Source organism: Ruditapes philippinarum, unplaced genomic scaffold (assembly GCF_026571515.1).
Source record: "Ruditapes philippinarum isolate M1 unplaced genomic scaffold, ASM2657151v2 ctg1573_1_1_1_1, whole genome shotgun sequence".
Classification (NCBI taxonomy): Eukaryota; Metazoa; Mollusca; class Bivalvia; order Venerida; family Veneridae; genus Ruditapes; species Ruditapes philippinarum.
In genome coordinates, this window is record NW_026862214.1 from 139,343 (window position 1) to 163,986 (window position 24,644).

Here is a 24,644-nt window from a genome sequence, read left to right on the forward strand (position 1 = left end):
TAAACGGGTAGAATCATACGTTACTTTTAAGGAGCAAATTAAATCTTACAGAGTTACGTTATTGGGCAATTTATATGATTATGATTTAAAACATATTTTATTTCTAAAAAAAGAAACGAACATATATGTAAAGACTGTTAAAATACAATGGTATAACATATTTTGGCAAAAGGGTTGACCCTCAAGTTCTCTCAACATAAGCAAAGGGTCTTCCCTTAAAAACACCTAATTAGAAAATTTCTAATATGCAAAAACAGCAGGGGGAAAAATGGTCTGGATATACATGTAACTACGCACATATTGCGTCTTTCCTAATGGCCAAGAAGTATTCTGTAAAACGGCCAGACTGCGTTTTATTTCATGCAGCTGCCAGCCCGTACTTTACAACATGCATGTTTACAAAGCTTCGACTGCAGTACTGCTGATAAGCCTGTTAGGCTGACGTAGCCAGTCTACAAAATATTTTCCAAAATGGCCGACTAATGGAATTCGCTTAATAACGATCGATATGTGAAAAAAACATGTACTCTTCATGTAAATGATTTATTTTCAAACGCCATTTTATAATCTGGGATGTTACATAGGCGCCAGGTTGTGAAAGTGTTCTTTAATTGAGAAATGTTACGCGGATATTTACATAATTGTTTCATAAAAAGATGGATGTGTGAACTTTAAGAATAAACCAGGTTTGTTTATTTTGTACATTTAGTTTTTTATTTTCTTGGTAACATTTACAGTTTGAAAATCTTTTTGTTGCCAAAATGAACATTTTTACATCGCATTAATTTAGAGAGATATGTGTGTTATTGTCTACTAGTATACAAAGCGTAGAAACTATTTTGTTTCCCCTGAACGACCTTACTGTGGGTGGTTCTGTCTACGAATTGGCCATATTGATAAACAACAACAACAAAAAACCTTGAAACTTTCAAAAATGTCTGTATTTTGAGCATACGCCCCTTTGTTGATCATAAATCAATTTGTATGGAAAGGTCAGCGTTCTTTGTTTGAGGTCAATCGAACCGAGGTTGATCTATAAGATTAGATAAAGATGATTAATGGTGATCGAAACCATGACCTATATTTGTTTACTAATTAGGGTGTTTTTTTATGTATACTTTTCGACATTTTACGTTTTATATATTTATTCATATATCTAAATTCTAAGAAACCTACTCGTTACGCAGAAGCGTTTGTTCGTGAGAAAATTATCGCCGACGGACAAAAATATCTTACTATCAAAAGTTTCTATAATTATTGTAGTTCAAGTTCGGAGTATATGAGCCGTGTCACGACAAAACCAACATAATGGGTTTGCGACCAGCATGGATCCAGACCAGCCTGCGCATCCGCGCAGTCTGATCAGGATCCATACTGTTCGCTATCAGTTTCTCTACTTGTAATATGGTTTGTAAGCGAACAGCATGGATCCTGATCAGACTGCGCGGATGCGCAGGCTGGTCTGGATCCATGCTGGTCGCAAACCCATTATGTTGGTTTTGTCGTGACGCGGCTCATATATGCATTACCAGAGAAACGCTGGCAACTGATTTAACTGTTTCAGATAGGTTTTGATATCATTCGGCATGTGTTAGTTGTTAGGGGTCAGTCTTTGCTGGTGGGATATTTTCATTTCCTTGGGGGTGGATGTGTAATTAATGGCCACACATAATTCTATAAGTAGTTCTGGCTTCTATAATTTTAAATGACGCTTTTATTTTCACAGGTCTAGCAGTACTATAAAATCTGTTCGCTAAATTCTAGTGATTGCTTAAAAGAAGCTGTTTTTTATTTCAAATTGTGAGATCCTATAACTTTTTAAGAAAATTCAAAGTGATGCATTAAATCTACATTATTACACACCTTTAATTTAAAATAACTTACTGGGGTCAAGACATTCGATAAAAGTGATATTGTATTCTTGAGGCTTCTCAAACTGCACGTTTGTAACGTCAATTTTTTATTGGACAATCGTGACGTTTATATCTCTATATCTATGTACACGACTGCTACAACTTCACGAAATATTTTTCATTATAATCAATGAAAACAATGTGCAACGTCAAATTTCAATTTTGTTTATTAAAGGGACTCCACTGAGTTTTTTTGACATGATGGGACTGAACATATTTTTTTCCAGATAATTGTACCATTTAATGTAGGTTTAGGCCACCAATCTTTGTGCAAAATTTCAGATTATTCGTGCACTTCGTTTTCTAGAATAATTAGTTCTAAAAGAATGACCCAAAATGAAAAGCGTTTAAACGCTTTTCACTCAAATCAGGCTAAGGAAAGCATAAAAATACGATTTTCAATTTATTTCAAAGTATATTCCTTAAAGGGAGACACAGGCAAAATTTTCATCTCTTCGTTTTAAATTTTTCATTCATTACTCTGTTAATGTCCTCAAAAAGAATACACTAGGCAGTCACATGAACAAAACTTTTCTCCGAATAAAGAATAAAATGGTGTTTTTCTAACATGACCCACGTGGGTCAGGTTAGAGCGTTCAGATTTCACAATAGTTGTCAAAGTAAACTCTGGAAATGTTAAAGAACATGTAAAATGAATGGCTTAGACTTGTTTCAATCATACAATATCCAAAACATATGTTATTATAACTTCCATGGTTTGTTCAAGTCACATGACTGTTTTTAAAACTACTCGGTGATTATGTTGGCGTCTACATTTCGTTCAACATATAGAGATACATTTACACTTCAAATCCAAAATATATAGAATTTATACAGAACATTCATTCTTGGACTTTAAAAAATGCCACTATATCGTGATTTGAGTACATATAAGATCATTTAAATATTTTTGTCATTAATTTGCCTGAGTATCCCTTTAACTATCTTTGCATATATAGTTCTGTTTAAATGTCCCAGCTCATTTATGTAAGAAATTCAAATGATATGTTTTAGGCTTTTAAACCTCAGTGGAGACTTTGCGGGTTATACATCCGTAATTTAACGGTTGTCTCACCTGTCAACCCGGTTAACCCATTACACGATATACACGCCTTTTTAACCCCCCCCCCCCTTTCTGTTGTCTCAAATGTTTAAAAAAATGCCTTATTTAGGCCCCCAATACTTTTTTTGTTTGAGAAATGTTTAAAAAAGTGACCACTTTTTCGGCGCCCCCCATCCAAAAGATACATCAGGGGGTTGCCAGAAGGGGGGTGTGCCCCCTTCTGTTCGGTGGGGGGGGGGGACGTTGAAGGGGGGCGGTAGTCCCCCTCATCGCAAAGAAAATTTTGGACTTGTGAGAGGCTAAAAATGACCCCATATCGATCATAAGGTAATGTGTAACCAACGCTGAAAATCCTTGGACTCTATCTCAATCCATTGAGAAGTTGCAGCACTTTGAAATCAATTTTGATGGAAAAAAATCAACGCAAAATAGTGATTTTTGGCAATTTTGAGATGTCCCCTCGTTGCCATGGTAACAGGAAATTTAAGACTGAGCATGTTGTTGCAAAGGCAATGGTCCAGTCAACACTTGTGCCAAGTTTGATTAGTATTGGAGCAGTTTTCATAGTTTTATAGCAATTTGAACTTGTAACGGGAGACTTTTCAATGAAAACAGCCATTTTTCACAAAATGCCCATGCAGTAATAGGTTAAAGATTCTTATTAGAAATCAAACTGGGTTTTATTTTTTTCTGGTCGCTTTTCATTTGATAATCCTTTCGTTTATAATAATGATTCTTCGTCTTATAGAAATTAAAAAGTGATTTTCGTTTTCCCGAAATAAATTTAGTATTCTGCTGTATTTTAAATTCGTTTTAAAGATATCTGCCATGTTATATGACCGTGTAGGCAATATAACCATTGCGTATCAGTTCGGGTTATATAAACTTACATATAACCGTTCAAACACACATAACATGTCAAAACGGCTGTTTGCAATATAACCCTAATGTATCAGAGTGGGTCATATAAACTTACATGTAACCGTTAAAACACATAACATGTCAAACGTCTTTATATTAACATGTAATTATATAACCTGTTAATATCTTTATAAACTATAATGTAAACTTTATCTAGAGTTTTAACTTATATTGACTAAAACTCTACGATATTCACAGTATCGGGAGTCGGAGTCGAGGGTAGTTCTCTTTGGGCTCTAATGTATCTAGATGCAAAATAAATTTTACAATGGAAACGGTGTTGTCTGGTCTGAATCAGCGTCATTTTATCTGCTTTGCGAGCTAAATGAGTCAGTCTTAAAGGAAAGTCTGATGCTTTCCAATGACCTAATCACCATAAAGATATGCAGAGAATTTTAAACAAACACACTACACAAGTATATTGCATCCGTGTTGTTACGAAAGATTTTATTACCTAAAAAAAACAAGTGCCACTGCAAAAAGTCACTGAACGGCCGAAAGTCACTGCTAGACCGCAAGTCCAAAATGATACAACATTGTGTCGGAAATAAGTACATTTTGTGATGATGATGATGCTGATGAATCAGTATACTTTATTAATAATTAAAAAAGAATTTGGTACACAAATGCAAGCACATAAGTTTATAATACAATGTATAGCTTTTACATAAATAAATAAAGAATACATTGGAATAATAACTTGATACTCCATTCAGCAGGCAACTGTCTTAAAGCAGACAAAGGACTGCATCCGTTGACTGGCTGCTTAAGACAGTTACGACTATATTATATAAACTCTAACATTTGCCTCGACAATACGATACTACATCCTCTTATTTTTGTATAAACGGTTTTTTCCTAACGTCAAACTAATGTTTTTTGTGTAGGCCTCTTTTTAATTCATGTTTTAGCATGACATAGTCCAAGCTTTATCAATAATAACATTCTAATTTGAAGTTTGACGGAGGGCCGATAAGGTGCGACTGGAAATAGTCTTGACCATTAAACGTCAACTTATGTCTCATTCCATAAACAAAACAGAAAAACATAGACATAGGAATGCGTCACTACATGTGCATGTCTTTGATAGTTTATTGACTTATAACTTAAATGCTGCAAAGCGTGCAAAGTATTAAGAACACGACACAACGACTAAATGATATTCGTCAATAATACAGGGTTCGCATCATTTTCAATTTTGTCTTGTCTGACCTTTTTTTGTAATTGATTGCAATGTGTTAAACACATACATGTTTTATTTATTTGTTCTTTTTTTGGATTTTTTTCAGATAACAGGCGGAATACGTTGGGGAACATAAGGGACCAAAATTAACAAGAACTACAAATTCATGCGTATGAATACTTGCGCGAAGAATGGAGCTTGAACCCAGCAGCGCAGAACATAGTCCGCCATATAGTGATAATAATAGATCATGGTCCTGGAACCAGATAACTGACGAAGTTAGCTCATTTACAGGTATTCAAATATATTTTTATAACTATTAGTTAAACATGACAAAGATAGGCGTTAAGAAAGTACATTTTGCGGGGCTGTACTTTAGGTAATCGCAAGAAAATACGAAGCAAAGATTGAATATGGCAGCTTTCTGTGTAAAAATGTGTATTTTCGTATTCGCGTGACCCTGACGTGGTTAACCAAAACGCAGAAATCGTTCACCCGAAAGTTAACGAACTGACAGCATTCACTTCATATTACAGCGCAATAAAAAGTAGTTCTTTGGATGTTTTGCAATATCTTACACTTTCTTGCGCAGGAAAACACGTATTATTTAGTGGACTTATTCACTCTTGCTTTTTTATTTATTTTTTTATTTTCATTTTTTATATATATATTTTATATTTTCAAAACACGCGATGTACCAATCGTATTCATTTTCGGCCATTCCCGTCAAACTTGGTGTAAGGACAACTAGATGAGATGATGTGTTCCGAAATGTGATGTGATCGTAGCGAAACTTTTGGAATCTACTTGTCATTATTAGTTTAAAAGTTAGCACGATTTTATATACAGTTTTCAGTTACATGATTGTATATAATACATATTGTACTTCTAATGAAAACGGAAAAATATACAACAACTTTTACACGTATTATATTTTGCAGTCTTATCCTAAATGATAGTTTTGATAAAATGCACATGTACATTGTATTCAATTTTTCGAATCGTCTTTGGATGTTAAGAAAATCAAGTCTCGTTAAAAAAAATCCCTTGCAGTAAGTTCGGACTTCTTCAAGTACAGATTGGCCAAAAACTACAAATATTGATGGTCTGCGCGCACAAAGTATACCTCAAATTAGTGGAATAGCACAATGTTTATTTGGTCTTTCAAATGCTTCACACGACAAATAATTCTGTTATGTTGTGTTTACGAAACGGACTTTTCTGTGTTCTGAGGCAAAGACAAAATACCCATAGGTTTTGCGGAAACGGCCGACAGAACTTTGCGATTTGGGAAGGTTACTCGCAATCGGAACATCCTCGGCTATTATCTATAATAACGAAGACTGACGGAAAGTGGGGAAGGTAACTCGTACATGTGTAGGAAAATCAGTAGTAAATTGGTGCAGCCTTTTTGGAAACGAATATACGTTTACAGATGCAAGATTGATCGGACGGAGATATTTACGGAATTCATTCAAAACATGATATTATTCTAGAAACATGAATAATTTATCTTGATGCGGAAAACTTTGCCAAACTATCTTGACTTTATATCATTATTATACAACTGAATTCGTTATTTTTTATATATATATAACATAAACGCTTTATAATGAAGAATATCATAAACACTGTATCAAGTTACATTAGAATTTATATAAATTATATTTAACACATCGCCCACAAGTTGCTGATGGCCGAGAAATGGTACACTTAAAAGAACATGTGACCGACTTTTTTCGTGTTAAAATTACGTTCAAGGTTTGGACGGGAAAAAAATTTCTAAAATTCGAGAAGTTCCATACATTTATGAACGCATCTTCAAAGATTTTACGAATCGTAAATTTCTTAATTCTTCTCTTGATTTTTTATGTCCTTCTTTTAAAAAGTGGAAACAATTCTAATCTATGTTATTGTTAGAAACATGTTTGAACAGTCTTTATTTTAGTCCCAACATTTTGCGACGCGCTTGTTTTTGGCCGATAACAAAATGATAAAATGAGTTCGAAACAGTTTCAAATTTAACTGAATAGTTTTCAATACTGGATCACCTGGTCATTTTAACCTTTATGCTCTTATTCGATGCTCTCAAACGAGCATAAATGATTTATTATGCTCCAACATACACATGCATTCAAGCACCTTTAAAGAAAAACATAACATAAAACAAGGTTAGAGGGCATGCCGTTAGGCCGTCCCGTTTATTTGTCAAAAGATTTACAAGAAACAAAAGAAACAACTCCATTAGACAAACTGCAAGTGTTCTTCTAAAATGTTCGTGCTCTTCTCTCCGACCCAACCAAACAAACCTAATGAAATTCGATTTCTAAGAAATACTATCTTTAATCAATCGCAGGTAGAATTAACTTATATAATATAATTGGAAAAGCTAAAGTCAGAAATGCTGCGAGCGGGCTACCCAACCCTACTCCGTCGTGGGAAGGGGGAGGTAGGAAGCTCCAAAGCTCTAGATCAGCGGCTGCTTCAATCGCCTATCTGATATATCCCCAATTTTGAGCCTAATAAAAAAACATTAATTACATAAAATGCATTAAGTTCAGATTGAATCAAAACATGACATTATTGACCTTCCCTCCCCATCATTTTTTTTAAATTTTTACATCCATGTTAAAACGAAGGCGAATAATCTGAAATAGACAAAACAAGATATCGAAAATCTGTTAAATCCATAAATTTATTCATGATAATTTGTAATATATGAAAATTATATTTTAAGAAATTTCACAAATGGGGGACGTGAACGTAATGCCTCGAATGCCTATATTTGATCAACTTACACGTAAAATCGTGCATAATTACCGCCAAAACTATTACCATTTAAAACACGAGGAATTGCCATACATGGAAAGACACGGTGTATGCTCCGTAAATAAATACATTTTTATTAGAGTCTTTTTTGACAGTCAATAATTGTGCATTCCTCACTTTCCCACCATTTCTTTAAGATATATCGTGCTCATATTCAAATTTGATATTTGAAAATGCCAATCATTGCTACCCAGTCTCTTTATAAACGTAAAATAAAAATATTTTGAGTACACACAGAGAAAATATGTTATGTTATACTTTAGATAAACTAAGTTAACACAGTATGAATATAAAATGTCATTAAAATTGGCAGTTTTTTTCAGGAAAGGACCAACTTAACTTGACCAGTCATACGGAATGCAGCTTTCCAAACATTGTTTGTGCAATCTCCATTGGTATTTCCTGTTTTCATACAGCAACAAATAAATAACTCTTAGATTCAGACAGTAACACATAAATATTTCCTGTTTCAAGACAGTAACACATATATCCTGTTTTCCGACAGTAACGCTTAAATATTTCCCTTTTCAGACAGTAACACAGAAATATTCCCGTAACACATAAATATTTCCGTTTTCAGACAGTAACATTTAAATATTTCTTGTTTTCAGACAGTAACACATAAATATTTCCTGTCACACAAACATATCTTTGTTTTTAGATAGTAACGCATATATATTTCTTGGTTTCGGACAGTAACACGATTGTTTTTCTTTTGTTTCAGACAGTAATAATGAGTTATGTGGCCTTATGGAAGACAAAGAGGTGGCGGCACGTGCTGTGGCGTTTGTGGTCAACAGTACTAGAAAAGGAATTGTACCCCTCTGTGCTGATGTTGCAAATTTGATGCGCACAAAACAATGGTAATCATTTTTGTTTGTTTTTTTTTTTGTTTCGTTTTTTGATATGAGAAAAAGCTATGGCTGTAAAATACATAAAATTGTTGTTTGGATAATGCTTGGTGCCATTCGATATTCTCGGCACTAGAGTTCAGGGGGTTATATGATATATTCGATATTCCAGGTCCCAGCGTTCAGGGGGTTATATAACATACTCGCTGCTTGAGTCAGTGGTTTTATATGATATACATGTAATAATTTCTAGGGTTTGTGGACTATATGATATTCTCAGTGCTATTGTTCATGTGGTTATATGATATAATCATTCCAAGCGTTCAGAGTTATATGATATTTTCGACAATCTTGGTGTTGGCATTCAAGGAGTTGTATGATATACTCGTTGCTAGAGTTGAATGTGTTATATGGTATAATAGTTACTAGCGTTCATGGGTTATATAATTTCTTCTGTGCTATTATTCAGTTGGTTATATGATATTTTGGATATTCTCGGTGCTAGCATCCAGGGATTTATAAAGCTTCTTGCTGCTAGAAATCATAGGGTTATAACATAGGCAATCTGCTAGAGTTCATGGGGTTCTAACATAGGCAGTCTGCTAAAGTTCATGGGGTTATAACTTATAACATATGTAATCTGCTAGAGTTCATAGGGTTATAACATACACAATCTGCTAGAGTTTATGGGATTGTAACATATGTAATCTGCTAGAGTTCATAGGGTTATAACATACACAATCTGCTGGAGTTTATGGGATTGTAACATATGTAATCTGCTAGAGTTCATATGGTTATAACATATGCAATCTGCTGGAGTTCATAGGGTTATAACATACACAATCTGCTGGAGTTTATGGGGTTATAACATATGTAATCTGCTAGAGTTCATAGGGTTATAACATATGCAATCTGCTGGAGTTTATGGGGTTATAACATATGCAATCTGCTGGAGTTTATGGGGTTATAACATATGCAATCTGCTGGAGTTTATTGGGTTATAACATATGCAATCTGCTGGAGTTTATTGGGTTATAACATATGTAATCTGCTAGAGTTCATAGGGTTATAACATACACAATCTGCTAGAGTTTATGGGATTGTAACATATGTAATCTGCTAGAGTTCATATGGTTATAACATACACAATCTGCTAGAGTTTATGGGGTTATAACATATGTAATCTGCTAGAGTTCATAGGGTTATAACATATGCAATCTTCTGGAGTTCATAGGGTTATAACATATGCAATCTGCTGGAGTTTATGGGGTTATAACATATGCAATCTGCTAGAGTTCATAGGGTTATAACATACACAATCTGCTAGAGTTTATGGGATTGTAACATATGTAATCTGCTAGAGTTCATATGGTTATAACATACACAATCTGCTAGAGTTTATGGGTTATAACATATGTAATCTGCTAGAGTTCATAGGGTTATAACATATGCATCTTCTGGAGTTCATAGGGTTATAACATATGCAATCTGCTGGAGTTTTATGGGGTTATAACATATGCAATCTGCTAGAGTTCATAGGGTTATAACACATGCAATCTTCTGGAGTTCATAGGGTTATAACATATGCAATCTGCTGGAGTTTATGGGGTTATAACATATGTAATCTGCTAGAGTTCATAGGGTTATAACATATGCAATCAAGCTGGAGTTTATGGGGTTATAACATATGCAATCTCAGTTTCTGTTGAACGGGAACATATATTTAATTGCTGCATGACCAATTCTACTCGTTTATTAAATAACCTACCCCATATATCAGAAGAAGAAAAAACTGACGTCATTCTGTAACTGTCTGTGAAGTTTACCAATATATGTGTTTTGTTCAACCTCTCATTGATTATAACTCTGCACGTGATCTTGATGTTTGGCTTTTTTAACAATGAAACACTTGTATTATTACAGACGTACAAATAGATAAAACATGGCTGAAATTTACGAAATCTTTTCATTTCTAGCTACAGATTTCAATAATGCTAGAAATCATAGGGTTATAACATAGGCAATCTGCTAGAGTTCATGGGGTTCTAACATAGGCAGTCTGCTAAAGTTCATGGGGTTATAACTTATAACATATGTAATCTGCTAGAGTTCATAGGGTTATAACATACACAATCTGCTAGAGTTTATGGGATTGTAACATATGTAATCTGCTAGAGTTCATAGGGTTATAACATACACAATCTGCTGGAGTTTATGGGATTGTAACATATGTAATCTGCTAGAGTTCATATGGTTATAACATATGCAATCTGCTAGAGTTCATAGGGTTATAACATACACAATCTGCTGGAGTTTATGGGATTGTAACATATGTAATCTGCTAGAGTTCATATGGTTATAACATATGCAATCTTCTGGAGTTCATAGGGTTATAACATATGCAATCTGCTGGAGTTTATGGGGTTATAACATATGTAATCTGCTAGAGTTCATAGGGTTATAACATATGCAATCTGCTGGAGTTTATGGGGTTATAACATATGCAATCTGCTTGAGTTTATGGGGTTATAACATATGCAATCTGCTGGAGTTTATTGGGTTATAACATATGCAATCTGCTGGAGTTTATTGGGTTTATAACATATGTAATCTGCTAGAGTTCATAGGGTTATAACATACACAATCTGCTAGAGTTTATGGGATTGTAACATATGTAATCTGCTAGAGTTCATATGGTTATAACATACACAATCTGCTAGAGTTTATGGGGTTATAACATATGTAATCTGCTAGAGTTCATAGGGTTATAACATATGCAATCTTCTGGAGTTCATAGGGTTATAACATATGCAATCTGCTGGAGTTTATGGGTTATAACATATGCAATCTGCTAGAGTTCATAGGGTTATAACATACACAATCTGCTAGAGTTTATGGGATTTGTAACATATGTAATCTGCTAGAGTTCATATGGTTTATAACATACACAATCTGCTAGAGTTTATGGGGTTATAACATATGTAATCTGCTAGAGTTCATAGGGTTATAACATATGCAATCTTCTGGAGTTCATAGGGTTATAACATATGCAATCTGCTGGAGTTTATGGGGTTATAACATATGCAATCTGCTAGAGTTCATAGGGTTATAACACATGCAATCTTCTGGAGTTCATAGGGTTATAACATATGCAATCTGCTGGAGTTTATGGGGTTATAACATATGTAATCTGCTAGAGTTCATAGGGTTATAACATATGCAATCAGCTGGAGTTTATGGGGTTATAACATATGCAATCTCAGTTTCTGTTGAACGGGAACATATATTTAATTGCTGCATGACCAATTCTACTCGTTTATTAAATAACCTACCCCATATATCAGAAGAAGAAAAAACTGACGTCATTCTGTAACTGTCTGTGAAGTTTACCAATATATGTGTTTTGTTCAACCTCTCATTGATTATAACTCTGCACGTGATCTTGATGTTTGGCTTTTTTAACAATGAAACACTTGTATTATTACAGACGTACAAATAGATAAAACATGGCTGAAATTTACGAAATCTTTTCATTTCTAGCTACAGATTTCAAACATTCAGGCACAAACAGTTTTTGCTGTCCTTTTATGTCTTGTTACTGTCAAAGTAAGACGTTTATTTCCAGCTATGACAATGTTTTATCTACTTTTACAAATAACGAAAATAGTTTCTACTGCATGCTTTGTAGTTGTTTTATTTTTTGTTGTTGTTTTATTTATACTTTTTTCTTCACTTTCATGTTGGATCTTTATTCATATCCCCTATTATATACTAGTAGTTCATGTTGTTATATAATAAAAAACTTATAGAAAATTTGGTGTTTATGTCACAAATATATAGTCATGACAGCCTGTGCATCCGTGCAGCCTTACATCAGGGTCTTTCAAATAGAACCCTGCTTACATGTATACTGCTAGTAACTCAATTTTTGATTTTACGATTTAAAAATCCCTAAATTTTGGAATGGATTGTTCCAAATTCAAAGCAGGACTAATCCATTACACAAATTCAGTAGGTTAAGGGTTACGCGTTATATACGCGTTCATAGCATTACTCCCCGGGGGCGGAAAAAAATACTAAATGTAATTCCACGTTTGCACATTCCTCGGAATTCATACGCACTTTTCTTATGTACTATCTACCAGCGCTTGGGCTTATCAGCTATACAGCATGACTGTAAATAGTGGTTTAAAGCGAATCATATCTTGTGAATTGAGTAATTCTACTGCGGTTTTTGTGTAGCCTTGCTTTATATACCATAGAGATAAAAAAAAACAACTCGGTTACCTCGGTAATTCGGTTACGAAGGAAAGGCATTAATTTCTGTGCTTGCTATCTGACTTTTTTGCACTTACATTTTTTTTTGCTGGGATACGTTTGATATACGTGAATGTTTACCATGCTTAAAAGCCATGTTGTTGTGTTGTTGTTTGTTTGTTTGTTGTTGTTGTTTTTGTTTTTTTGTTGTTGTTTTTTCTATCTGAGAAAAACTTATATATATTTAGAGATCAGTAGTAGAAAACTTATGTTGCAAAATTTTTTTCAGTCTTGAAAGAAAATTGAGAATTCTTCGGAGACAAAATGATGCTTTCCGGTCATCTTGTAACGGGGGCTCGGTGCCAAGCCACTCCATGAGCCCGACCCCTCCATCGCTGAGTTCCTACACGGAGCAGTGTATCAAATCTTTACAGGAGCAGAGTCTTGCAATACAGGTACTGAAATATAAAATTTAAGATTACAGTGCAACCTCGACAGAACGACCCTCTGCAGAGTAAATTTACTTCTTTACAACGATAGTTTCATTTTTTTGGAAAAAAATTTAACCCAAACCCCGAGCCCAAAGCCCCTATTTTTTTTTATTCCAAAATTTTAAACCCCGTTTGATGTTTCACGAAAAGTTTATGGGAGCAATTTTTAAACATTGTTTTTCTTTGTTTTCCGATAAAACCCAAAAAAAATCCCCATTTAAGCTTTTACATTTTTGCATTTTTGCATGGGGACCCTTTAATGCCCCGTTTAAAATAAATTTTTAACCCCTTTTATAAAAAAAATCATATTTTTAAATTGTTTCTTACGATCTGAGCAAGGGCCTTTTTCGGGGAGCCAAAAAATAAACCAATACCTAAATTACGGGCCCTATTCATTTTTACTTAAATTTTTAAATTTTTTTTAAAAAAGATTGGGAAAGTTTTAATTTCCCCTCTGGGAAAAAAAGGACAAGTCCATTAAATATATTTAGGGTGCCAAGGGATAATAATGGTGCACTTTGACGTCAATCGGAACACCTCAATTTTTATTCATAATAACCGATTGACGGAAAAGGCCGAGAAGATACGATTGGTTTGACTTTATGTATATATTTTTCAACTACCGTTTCAGGAGCATTTTAGGTCCAGTTCACGGTGTAGCAACAGTTCTAGTAGCTACAGTTACTCGCCGAAACTGGACAAGAATAAAGTTGGACTGTACAATTACTCGCCAAAATTAGACAAACCCTGTGGCGGATCTCTCCGTCCTATTGGGGTGCAATATTCTCCGGCGAGTAGTACCGACAGTAAACAACATGGCTCACCAAGGTTTGTTTCTGATTTGTAGGACTTAGTTCTGTTGTTTTTTTTTACATTGCTAATCATATCCATGTATATCAACAGGCTTTGAACTTAGGTTTTTTACTGATTTCCTTTTAACCCCTTTTTCTTAAAGCTTTTCCGGCCAAGTTTTTTTTTAACCCAAAACCACTAAACCCCTTTAAAAAGTTTTGGTTTAGCATATTTCCCTTACCCCAAAATCGTCTTTTTTAAAATTAGTTACAAGAACCAGTTTGGCCCAATACCCTTTCCCCTAATTTTAAAAAATTCGACCCAAAAGTTTTAATTTCCAAAAAAATTAAATAAAATTTAAGAGTTGTTATGTTTTGTTTCCCATTTTGATTTTCCCTAAAATCTTCCCAAAAAACATTTTTTTATTTTTTTTCAAAAGATTATTTTATGGCCTTTTCGTGGGTTTACTATTTATCCGGTTTTTTAAATTAAAATTTGTTTTAAATTTTCCTCAGCGGAAAAATAATTCAAAAATTATTCCCCCCAACTTTTTCAAAGGGCGGAAAAATAACTTTTTTAAGATTTTCCCCATGTGGTACCTCAATTTTATTTTTGCTGACAATTTTGACAATGTCAGGCTGTTTAGAGAAAAGCAAAACTGAAAATGAACTAAAATGTCAAAAGTAATAAAAAGAAGAAAACTTACTTCTATTCATCCAAATTACCAATCACCAAATATTGTCTCTTAATTTTTTTGTTTCATTTTTACAGTCTAAAATACATTCCTTCCACAAGCAAAACTATTCTTGAAGACATTTGGGCATATTTAATTATCCTACGAGCAATAACTGCCGTATGCTTTATGAAAACTTGAAAAGCAATGACAGCCATGAGCCCGAACAATAAGTAAACAACTCAGTGCTCGTAAGGCAGCCTTTCAACAAATCAAAGTTTCCAATTTCCTAGCCGATTTTTAATGTTTACACATCTGTCAACACTTATATATTGTCTGTTACAATCCTCAAATAAGTTTTCTTTCTTTTGAAAAGGTGTATGACTAACAAATCCAAATGATATCCCTCTGAATCAAACTCAATTATTTTCCTCCCATGAAATACACAACTTTTAAAAAGGGCGGCCGATTACATTTAACAGTGCCAGGTCTAATATAAATTCGCAGTAAGTAGCAAAAATATGGATGGATGGTTGGACTTTTTCTCCAACTAGAATTGTTTGTTTTTATTATTAAAACAAGCGATCATTCATATTTTTTTTAATAAAATGAATAATATCACCGCCATTTAACGTTGATTATCGAACTTTTTTTCAGCCCAAGACTTCTTGTATTTTATGAGAAATTCGACTAATACATGTACATAATAAAAGCTACCAGTGGGGAAAACAGATTTTAATATTAAAGTTAATATCTAGGAAATTTCGTTTTAACTTGTTCTTAAGCATAAAAATAAAAAGAAAATTTGATTGTTTGTGTAAGATGTAATTTTTATTTCATCTCGTGAACTTTAAAAACAGTGTTTCTCACTCGTGGCTACACCACTCGCGAGAAATACTTGTTTTTTAAAGCTCACTCGATGGGGAATAAAATTTTTATCTTTACGCACAAAAAACAAAATTTTTCCTCTATATAATTTACACTGAAAAAAAAAAGCTTATGTATAGTCTCCGATATCGATTCTTTGAGACTGTCAATACAGATTTAATGTCACGTAATGATTTTACCTCTTTTCTATCTTTCAGATCTATTCCATTCGAACATTTCCGCATTTTTAGAATTCTCAACGTTCCACATGCCGCGCTTCCCAGCTTCTACTTGAAACAGTGATAATTCCACAATCGAATGACCACAAACCAGCCGGGGAATGGAGCCATTCTTTAAAGGGGAAACCGGAATTTTTAAAAACCAACGGAAGGGCGTTTGTTTATATTGACTTAGCAACATGTTTTTTTCGGGACTTTTCATTTTTGAAAATATTTAGCAATATTTAAAAATTTAACCTAAGCAAAAAATATAAAAGACAACGAAAAAGCTGTTTTGTTGATAAAAAATCGGAAGACTCCGGTACGTGACAAATTTGACCCGGTTCCCGCAATTTTTTAGGGCAAACCGCACGGTGCGGATGGGAATTAAATTAAAATTTTAGATGCGGATTTTTGAGACCCAAATTTTTAAATTTTTAAATTTAAAACCAAATTTATCAGGAAGATAATCCAAAAGAAAATTCCCCCCTTTACGAGTAGGGTTTTTTTTTAAACCCCAAAAAAACTTTCCTACCAAAATTTTAAACTTTTTAAAAATAAAATAAAGTTTTTTTAAACCCCCCCGTTTAAAAAAAAGTTTAGGATCTGAAATTACTACCATACCAAACTTGAAAGCTATGAGGATAAAGTAAGTTCTATCCCTAAGTTAAATAAAAGTTCAGGTGCTGAGGTTATATATTTTTCTTAAACATTCAAGTTAAAATCATATTTTAGATCTTTAATAAATTTGAAACCGGTTCAGAATGTACACTCTGACCAATGAAAAACCCTGAATTTCGAGAATGGATATCAGAAAAAAAGTTCTACAACTCCGAGGCCTGGTTTACATTATATAACAATAATTACATAATTGAAATACACATACATGTATATGCAAATTAATTATATTTCAGTTTTACTGTGATATATATCATATAGTGTGTGTATGTTGTATAATATTTATGGTGTGATTTTTAAGAAGTTTCATTACCGTTTTGTTATGGAACTTTCGAAAACCCAAAAAAGATTAAAACCGGTTATTGATAAAAGCAATATTTTAGGATAAGAATTAAAATTTTAAAATTTTTTATGTTTAAAAAAACAAATGTGTAATTTGTTTTTCAATTGTACATTTTTTTTCAAACCCGTCAGGAAAAATGTTAGATCAAAAAACAAGCCTTTTGTTAAATTTAAAACCCTATTTCAAATTTACTTTGTTTTTAAACCTTTTTTAAATTTTTTTCTTTATTCAGACCGAAACTGTCAAAGGAGAAAACAAAAGTTGTTTCAAAAACCCCAAAATTTTAAGGGCCTCCCTGGAAGAGAATTATGAAAAAAAAAAATTTAAAAAAATTTTATTTTACCCTTTAAACCCAAACGCCCAAATTTTACCCCTTATTTTAAAACAAAAAAAAAAAGAGGATTTTTTGTTGAATTTACCAATATATTGACTGCCGCAAACATTTTTGAAATTGACTATTGTAACCTTTTCATGTTACGTACAAATGTAATTATTGCTTATCTCAAATAGACATTGGCTTCCATATTGTTAAATTAAACTGAATTAAGGTGTCTGCACGTGCATTACCAACAGCGTAGCATTGACCTCTAAAGCTACAAAAAATAGTCCATTATAACTCAACTTACGTACACTACATATACACTTCATAATTTCATACCTATTGTAATGTTTAAAGTCTGATAGTCCCAAACATAATGATATGACAGAAGACTGACTCAACATTTTTTTTTAAATTTTAAGCTGTAAAATTGAATGCAAAACTGGAAGAGGATCTAACTGAAGCTAGAAAAGAAATAGACCAACTGAAAAAGCGACTTAAACGCATGGAGGTAAAGAACAATATACTTTATTTTGTTGCTTGGTAGAACTATTTTCATGGATACTGCAAAGCCGTCGTAAATTTCCAACTGAAAAATAGGTCAGTTTTACTTTTAAAGTGTAAATGGCTAAATGTCTCTTGCCTGCAGTTTACAAAATTATTGTTTGGATTTTGAACAAGAATACTTTAAAATATGTTTGTGTACTTCTTTAGAAGCAAATGACACATGCCTAAAATACTTGATAAACGGTTAAAATCTACTGATAATAGCTGTATGATATTTTGTTCCGGTGAACTCTTTTATTCTATTTACGTACAATAGTCATGTGTGTTAAAAAATGAAAACAACATAATTTTAATATTGATAAATTTTATAAAAAAAAATTCATTAGATATAACTTTGTACACTTTAAATGGCATAAACACTTCATAGTCTTACATTAAATGCACGCTAACTGAAACCATTATCGATTGAATATGTATAACTTTAATTAAGTACTAAACAACAGTGCTCACAGCGCTTTGATTTCTAATTGTCAAAACATTACAAAGTTGTGCATGACTTGTAATACTGGCCATTAACAGTAACTCGTATTATTTTCTTGAAAACTATAAAACAAAATAAAATTATTGAAAACTGGTAAGTTTGTACGAATTCATTTAATTCGTTATTCATTCAAATTCATTAATTTCAATCTGGAATTCGTTCCTGGAACCAACCAGTACTAAGAATGAGTGTAAAGTTTCTTGCTTGCAGGAACAACGCTTTTCCCTCACGAGGTTTGAAACCACGCGGTCAGCAATCCTTAAGTTACTAGTCCGACGCATGCGCTCACTCTCATTTATTTCGGGGAAACAGTAAACATTCCTTCATAAATTTAAAGCAGGCTTGTAAATAAATTAAAGATACATCTTTTTATGATAAACGACGTCACAAACGTGCAGTATTATATATTACAATTTCTATTTAAAGCTCTTTTTCCAAATATGACCATAAAAAACGAAAACAACGTGAATGTATAATTGTTTTGCTATTCCTATCTTTGTCATACAGTCGTCTGGCGCAATACCGAAGACGTACGATCAGAACGAGGCTGAGAAAGTCATAGAAGACAACGGGTATTACACGGGCAGTAACAGGACATCTAGAACCGGCTCTGAACACGAGCGTATCAGGTTTGTCTGAGACACCATTTATGTCGATCCCTTTAACTACAATAACAACAACAGCTTGTTTAAAACGTAATCTTATTTCCTATCAGCTTCTGTAGACAAGTAGAACTCTGTGATTAAAGGCACATTATGATTCAGAAATAAATGTATTTTCCCTTCTTTAAAAAAGAGCAAACATGAGTTTTATATTAGTTTTTATGAATTAAGGGCATGTTAGATGCTGAACCTGAAATTAATTGTCATAAAAGTAGCAAAAAGTAAACAAAGTATTATTTCTACAAACCACAATGGATATATCTTGAATTTTACTTACAGCCTCTTCAAGAAGCCGCCAGCCAAACGTCAAGCAATTACGTCAGTGTCTTACGTTGGTACGTTACCTAACTGTAAATGTTCCACGTGCATTGATGCCCTCGGAAGTGAAGATGATCTGACCCATTACTCGGACGTCTATCTTGATGAACCACATAGATATGCTGTCAAGTATGGCAAACGTTCTTATTCTTTTGATATTATATTATAATTATTATGACATTATTAATTATAATTATATTACCTGGTATTAAATATTATATTAATTCCTTAAATAACTCGCACAGTATATGTGATTGTCGTATAGTCCTTTCCTCTGTTTATGCAGTCAAATCTGTGCTAAAGGTCGCTTCAGAATAACCCTGTATATAAAGGCTACTTTTTAAATAACCCTTCATTGCTACATGTAAAACGGAATAAATTAACCTCCAAATAAAGACCACTTGTCTATAGAGACCTTGCGTTGTCTCTCCCTTGGGTGGTCTTTGTTCAAAGGTTTGATTTTACAATGATTGGTAGCTTGACCAAATATAAACCATTCTCGCTATCATTGCCATTTTCGCTGAATTGCACACAATTAGTAAATTGTTTTACTATATATATACACAATTATTATGAAATTCAATAAATTAATTTTACATAGTTACAGATGACTCTATTGCTATTCAAATTATTATTCATTGAACTCGCAAAACATCAAAAGCATTTGGTATATGACCATGAATGACAAAAGGACATTGGTCTGCAACGTTTTTTTTTTTTCTGTCTGATTCCAAATACTTGTTTCTCAGAGAAAAACAACTTAACTTGCTCGAACGACACCTTTCTTTACCTTTAAAATGACAATTTCTGGTACGTGTCAGGAAGAGACCAAATGGCCTTAAGATGACGTCACATGCCACGTTGTAGGCAGTCTTAACAAATTTTTCAATATATAAAATATCACAATTTTGGTACCAATATTTTATTTGCATAAACCGAATCATAAATATATATTAAATTTATCTGTTTCTTACATTTTTATTACAGTAGTAAACTTCAAGTTCAGTTAGATGATCACGTGACTACCAAAGGAGGATACTCTGGTCATATCCGTTATATTGGTCACGTGGATAAAATTGACCAATCACATGCCTTGTTTGTCGGTATAGAGTTGGATACTGCAGGTAAATGCTGTTTTAAGTGGATTATTATTATCTAATTTATATGTTAAACTAAATGCCAAAATGCAACAGAAGCAAAGATAATACAGGTAATTGGCCAACGAGTAACTTTTTAGAAATTTTAGCTAGAAACTAGAAATAAAAAGCTAATGAGATAAAGAAATAAGCATTTATTGGACTTAATTGGCCAAATAGACGTTATAACTACATGTACATACATGTCTGTCATCCTACTGAACATTTAAGATTTTAAGGTATTTTCCACAACTATACATCAATCCTTAGTCCATTTGTGCACTGAATAAAACCAAAGTAAAAACAAAATCATCTTTCGAAAAGTGTCATCTTATGAAATGAGTTTAATATCAAAGACGTTTTCATGAGCCTAATTAAAATGTTTTTAGCTTTCCTATTTTGAAGAAATAGTCCCGCTAAAACAATCCCTGCGTCGTCGTGCAAAAATTTTAATGCAGCCCAATATTCAAACATTGTAATAAAGTTCAAGAAATAAGTTGTCATGACAAGGTGCCGTGGTGAGACAAGGGGCATTATTCTGAATTCAATAATTTTGGAGTTATTTCCCCTTTTAAGTTAGATTTTTGTTGCGTTGTCAAACTTGGTTATAGACACCCTTAACAAGACGAGCGTTAACAGCGCATACGGTGCTCTTGTCTTTGATCATAATTATAATGAAGGATTTCATGATATTTCTGTAAAAAAAAATTCGTCATAACGGTATGTCATTTTGTAATTTTAATTTTTGTTCTTTTTTTATCTTGCGAGTAGCTGGAACATCCGATGGAAGCCATGTTGGAAAACGTTACTTTTACTGCAGAAAGGACTACGGCATGTTTATCCCATTGACAGACGTCATAGGGAAAGTAAATAAAAAGGTACGGGTATACCCCCACATGTGTACGTATATATAAAATCTACATTCCCTTAAATGGGCCTCCGTGGCAATCCTTTAAGGTTGCTCACTTCAAATTACTTGCAGCTCACCGCTATGAGTTCAAATCCAGTCAGAAAATCATGATTCTTTCATGTGAGGAAGCTGTCAAATTTGCTTACTCAGACGCCCGTTCGTGCCTGAAATGATGCACCAAGGAGGCACCTGAGATCTCCAAACACCAGTAAAGCTAGAAGGTCGCCATATGAGCTTTACAGTGTCAGTGGGGCTTAAACCCCTACAAAATACCCAGACATTTTCTTATCAAAAACTTAAACTTTCAAACATGGCGTTACATTTTCAAAATTTCATTTATAAACTATATTTTTCCACTTGGGATGGAAATGAGCTTTTCCTGTGTCTATCCTGCTTTCAACCTGTCCGTCCGTACACTTTAAATACTAGTAACAGTGGAATGTGATGGTATCCATGGCTTATTAATTACCATATTTAAAGTTTATAATAGTTTTAACTACTAGTATATAAAATAACTATTATAACTATTTATAATATATGATACTTTTGCATGTTAAATATAAAATTGCAAGTTCGATATCAAACAGGTCGATTTTGGTGATAAAATACAAGGTCTAAATCATTGATCTTTGTCAAATGAAGGTGGAAATTACCGAACTAAAAGTGCATTTTGTAATAAATATATCTGTAGAGGTCGAACCTGTGAATAAAACGGTTACAAATATTTCATACCTTGATATCAAACATTTCTTTTTTCAGAGCCTGTTGAAAGCAACGAAGGAGGAAATTCTAAAACTCAAAAAGAGTTCAAAACGAATTAAAGATGAGAAAATTACACATTTGTAAAACGACGAACCATGCTGAAATTATAGCATAACCTAACTCTTTTGTTTTTCAGACATCACGCTTAAAATATTTCAGTGTGAATTATTTGCGTATTTGGTTATATTCTATTAAATATATTATGATACTTTTGCATGTAAAATGTTACTGCAAGACACAGACCTTACATTTCTTATTAGAGGTAATTATATTAGAGTTTTGTCACAGTAAAACGTGTTTGTGTTTGTGCTTAGATTCACTATTATATCTATCTTATTTTGTTCGGAAAAACCCCAAAATCTATGCCATTTTATTCTAAAAATAGCAAAATTACAGTTAATACTGACTTGGTTAACTGTTTTATTTATGAAAATCATGCCGGAAACTGGTCATAGGAACATATTTTATTTGATTTTCATGATGCATTTTAACCGGAAGTCCGAAATAATGCAACGTAGGTACGCAATCCGAAACATGTAATTACAAAAGGCTTTATATACAATGTATATAATGATATTATAGTTCCGTTTTATTAAAATTTTACCAACTTATGTTTCCGGATAAAAAGTAATGCATATTTGTTGTCATACAAGATGTAAGCCATATAAAGATCATTTAAATAATGTTCGAAATTTAAAATGTCTAGGAAATTTTACTTTATTTTACAATTACCTAAAATTTTGATTGGACTGCTCTAGATTCAATTAAAGCATGACAAACGCATGACAAACGCATTACACAAATTCTGCAGGTTAAGGTTACATCAGACGCTCGATGAGGTGAACGGATGTCCGTTTTCCCTCCAAAATAATATGTTACATATTAAAGCAGCATGCCTCCAGATTCATGCTCATTTCATGAAAATTTTAAAATTTATTTAAAAGTAAAATACTTTGAAGTGAACAAAGAAAGTAATTTACACATTGCCAAAAAAGAGGTCAAAATATACATAAATACCATTTACTGGTTTTAGTAACATTAGAATTATAGTGATTGATACTGCAAAATCAGTCATTAATCGCTCATGACATGTAAATAATTAATTAAATATTTAATCTTTTTACTTTACTTAAGATCTTAATACATTCTTCTAAAGATTGAATTTATTGAAATATTTTGGCTCATCTGGAGGCGTGCAGCTTTAAAGCAGATCGGCTTTTGATTGTAATGAATTGATATCTCAGTGCTGTAATGTAAATTTGTCATAAATTTCCGTTGCTAAAGATTCTGCAACTACGATATTGCTTAACAGTGAACACGTGTTAATTGTTTCCTTTTTCTCATGACTACAGCACAGTTTGTATGAATCCACTGCAACATTTAGCTCACCTGATCGCAAGGTGGGCAAATTTTTATTAAATTATGTAGGAATTATCCTTTATGATGAAACTCAATAGGAATAAGCTAATAACGAAATCTTGTTCATTTAAAACCCATCTTCAGTTGAGCGATTAAGTTCCACAATGACTCTCTTGTTTTATTTCTTTACCCGGGCCATCAAATATTTTTTCCAAGTAACTAAGGTTGTTTCAGGACGCGATACATACGTTTATTTTCGCTGAATATATTTTAATTATAGACTTAAAGAAAATATTTCAATCTGGACAAGACCAGTTTCAAAATATGTACTGAATGAATAGCGAACAGATCAAACTACCCGGATGTCCTGGTCACGTGGGTGAAATAAGGCAAAGTGTTATAATATACAATGTAGTTTATTTGTCATTTTGTCTATGTGATTATATACAATACTATTTGTCAAAATTACATTTCTGTGAAATAACATTTACAAGTATGGTTTCAATTTTTGGAAATTGAAATAACATTTACATACACGCATATATACAAATGTTTAAACTAATGATACAGGTAAAGGCTTTTATTACGAAGCTTTTTGATAAGTGTAGTCTATTTCTGCCTATGTCTATATACACAATCATGTATGATGCGATTTTTAAGTTACAGTTCAACCTTTGCAGAGCAACACCTTTTAAGAGGTACAGATTTTAGTTGTTGAGGGAGGTCGCTATAGAGAGGTTAAATTCACAATGGATTCTGTTGTTGTAAAATTATCGTTCTATAAGAGGGTCGCTCTGCAGAGGTTATCCTATTTATACATTTTTTATGTGTTGGTTATTTCGTCTATTGCAAATAAACAAATACGTCTAAAATATAATAATTTCTTCTTGTTCGCTTAATACTTTACTTAATCTTTAAAAGACCCTAAAATGTTCATTAAAGTTGCTAAACTCTTGGAATCGTGTTTGTTATTATTATTCACATGTTCACAATTATATACATTTTATCCCACCGAACCTTGTACGTTGCTGAATGGTTAAGGTCGTTGACT

At 33.0% G+C, this 24,644-nt stretch overlaps 1 protein-coding gene across 1 annotated transcript; it reads left to right on the forward strand.

Moving 5' to 3' along the window:
• The first annotated feature begins 403 nt into the window (after positions 1–403).
• On the forward strand, positions 404–24,548 carry LOC132718302 (uncharacterized). Its single transcript, XM_060701993.1, has 12 exons — positions 404–686; positions 5,187–5,374; positions 8,634–8,772; positions 13,307–13,472; positions 14,140–14,351; positions 16,998–17,002; positions 17,821–17,909; positions 18,954–19,075; positions 19,388–19,555; positions 20,414–20,550; positions 21,334–21,440; positions 22,232–24,548. Exons 2-12 carry the CDS (start codon positions 5,272–5,274, stop codon positions 22,316–22,318), a joined length of 1,335 nt encoding a protein of 444 aa, XP_060557976.1. The 5' UTR covers positions 404–686; positions 5,187–5,271; the 3' UTR covers positions 22,319–24,548.
• The last annotated feature ends 96 nt before the right edge of the window (positions 24,549–24,644 follow it).

Bases quoted from the DNA above. Each gene is read 5' to 3' on its own strand.
- LOC132718302 (XM_060701993.1), top strand. From the start codon at position 5,272: ATGGAGCTTGAACCCAGCAGCGCAGAACATAGTCCGCCATATAGTGAT. The intron at 5,375-8,633 runs GTATTCAAATAT...CTTTTGTTTCAG, and splicing joins CGAAGTTAGCTCATTTACAG to ACAGTAATAATGAGTTATGT. The intron at 17,910-18,953 runs GTAAAGAACAAT...TTTGTCATACAG, and splicing joins AGCGACTTAAACGCATGGAG to TCGTCTGGCGCAATACCGAA.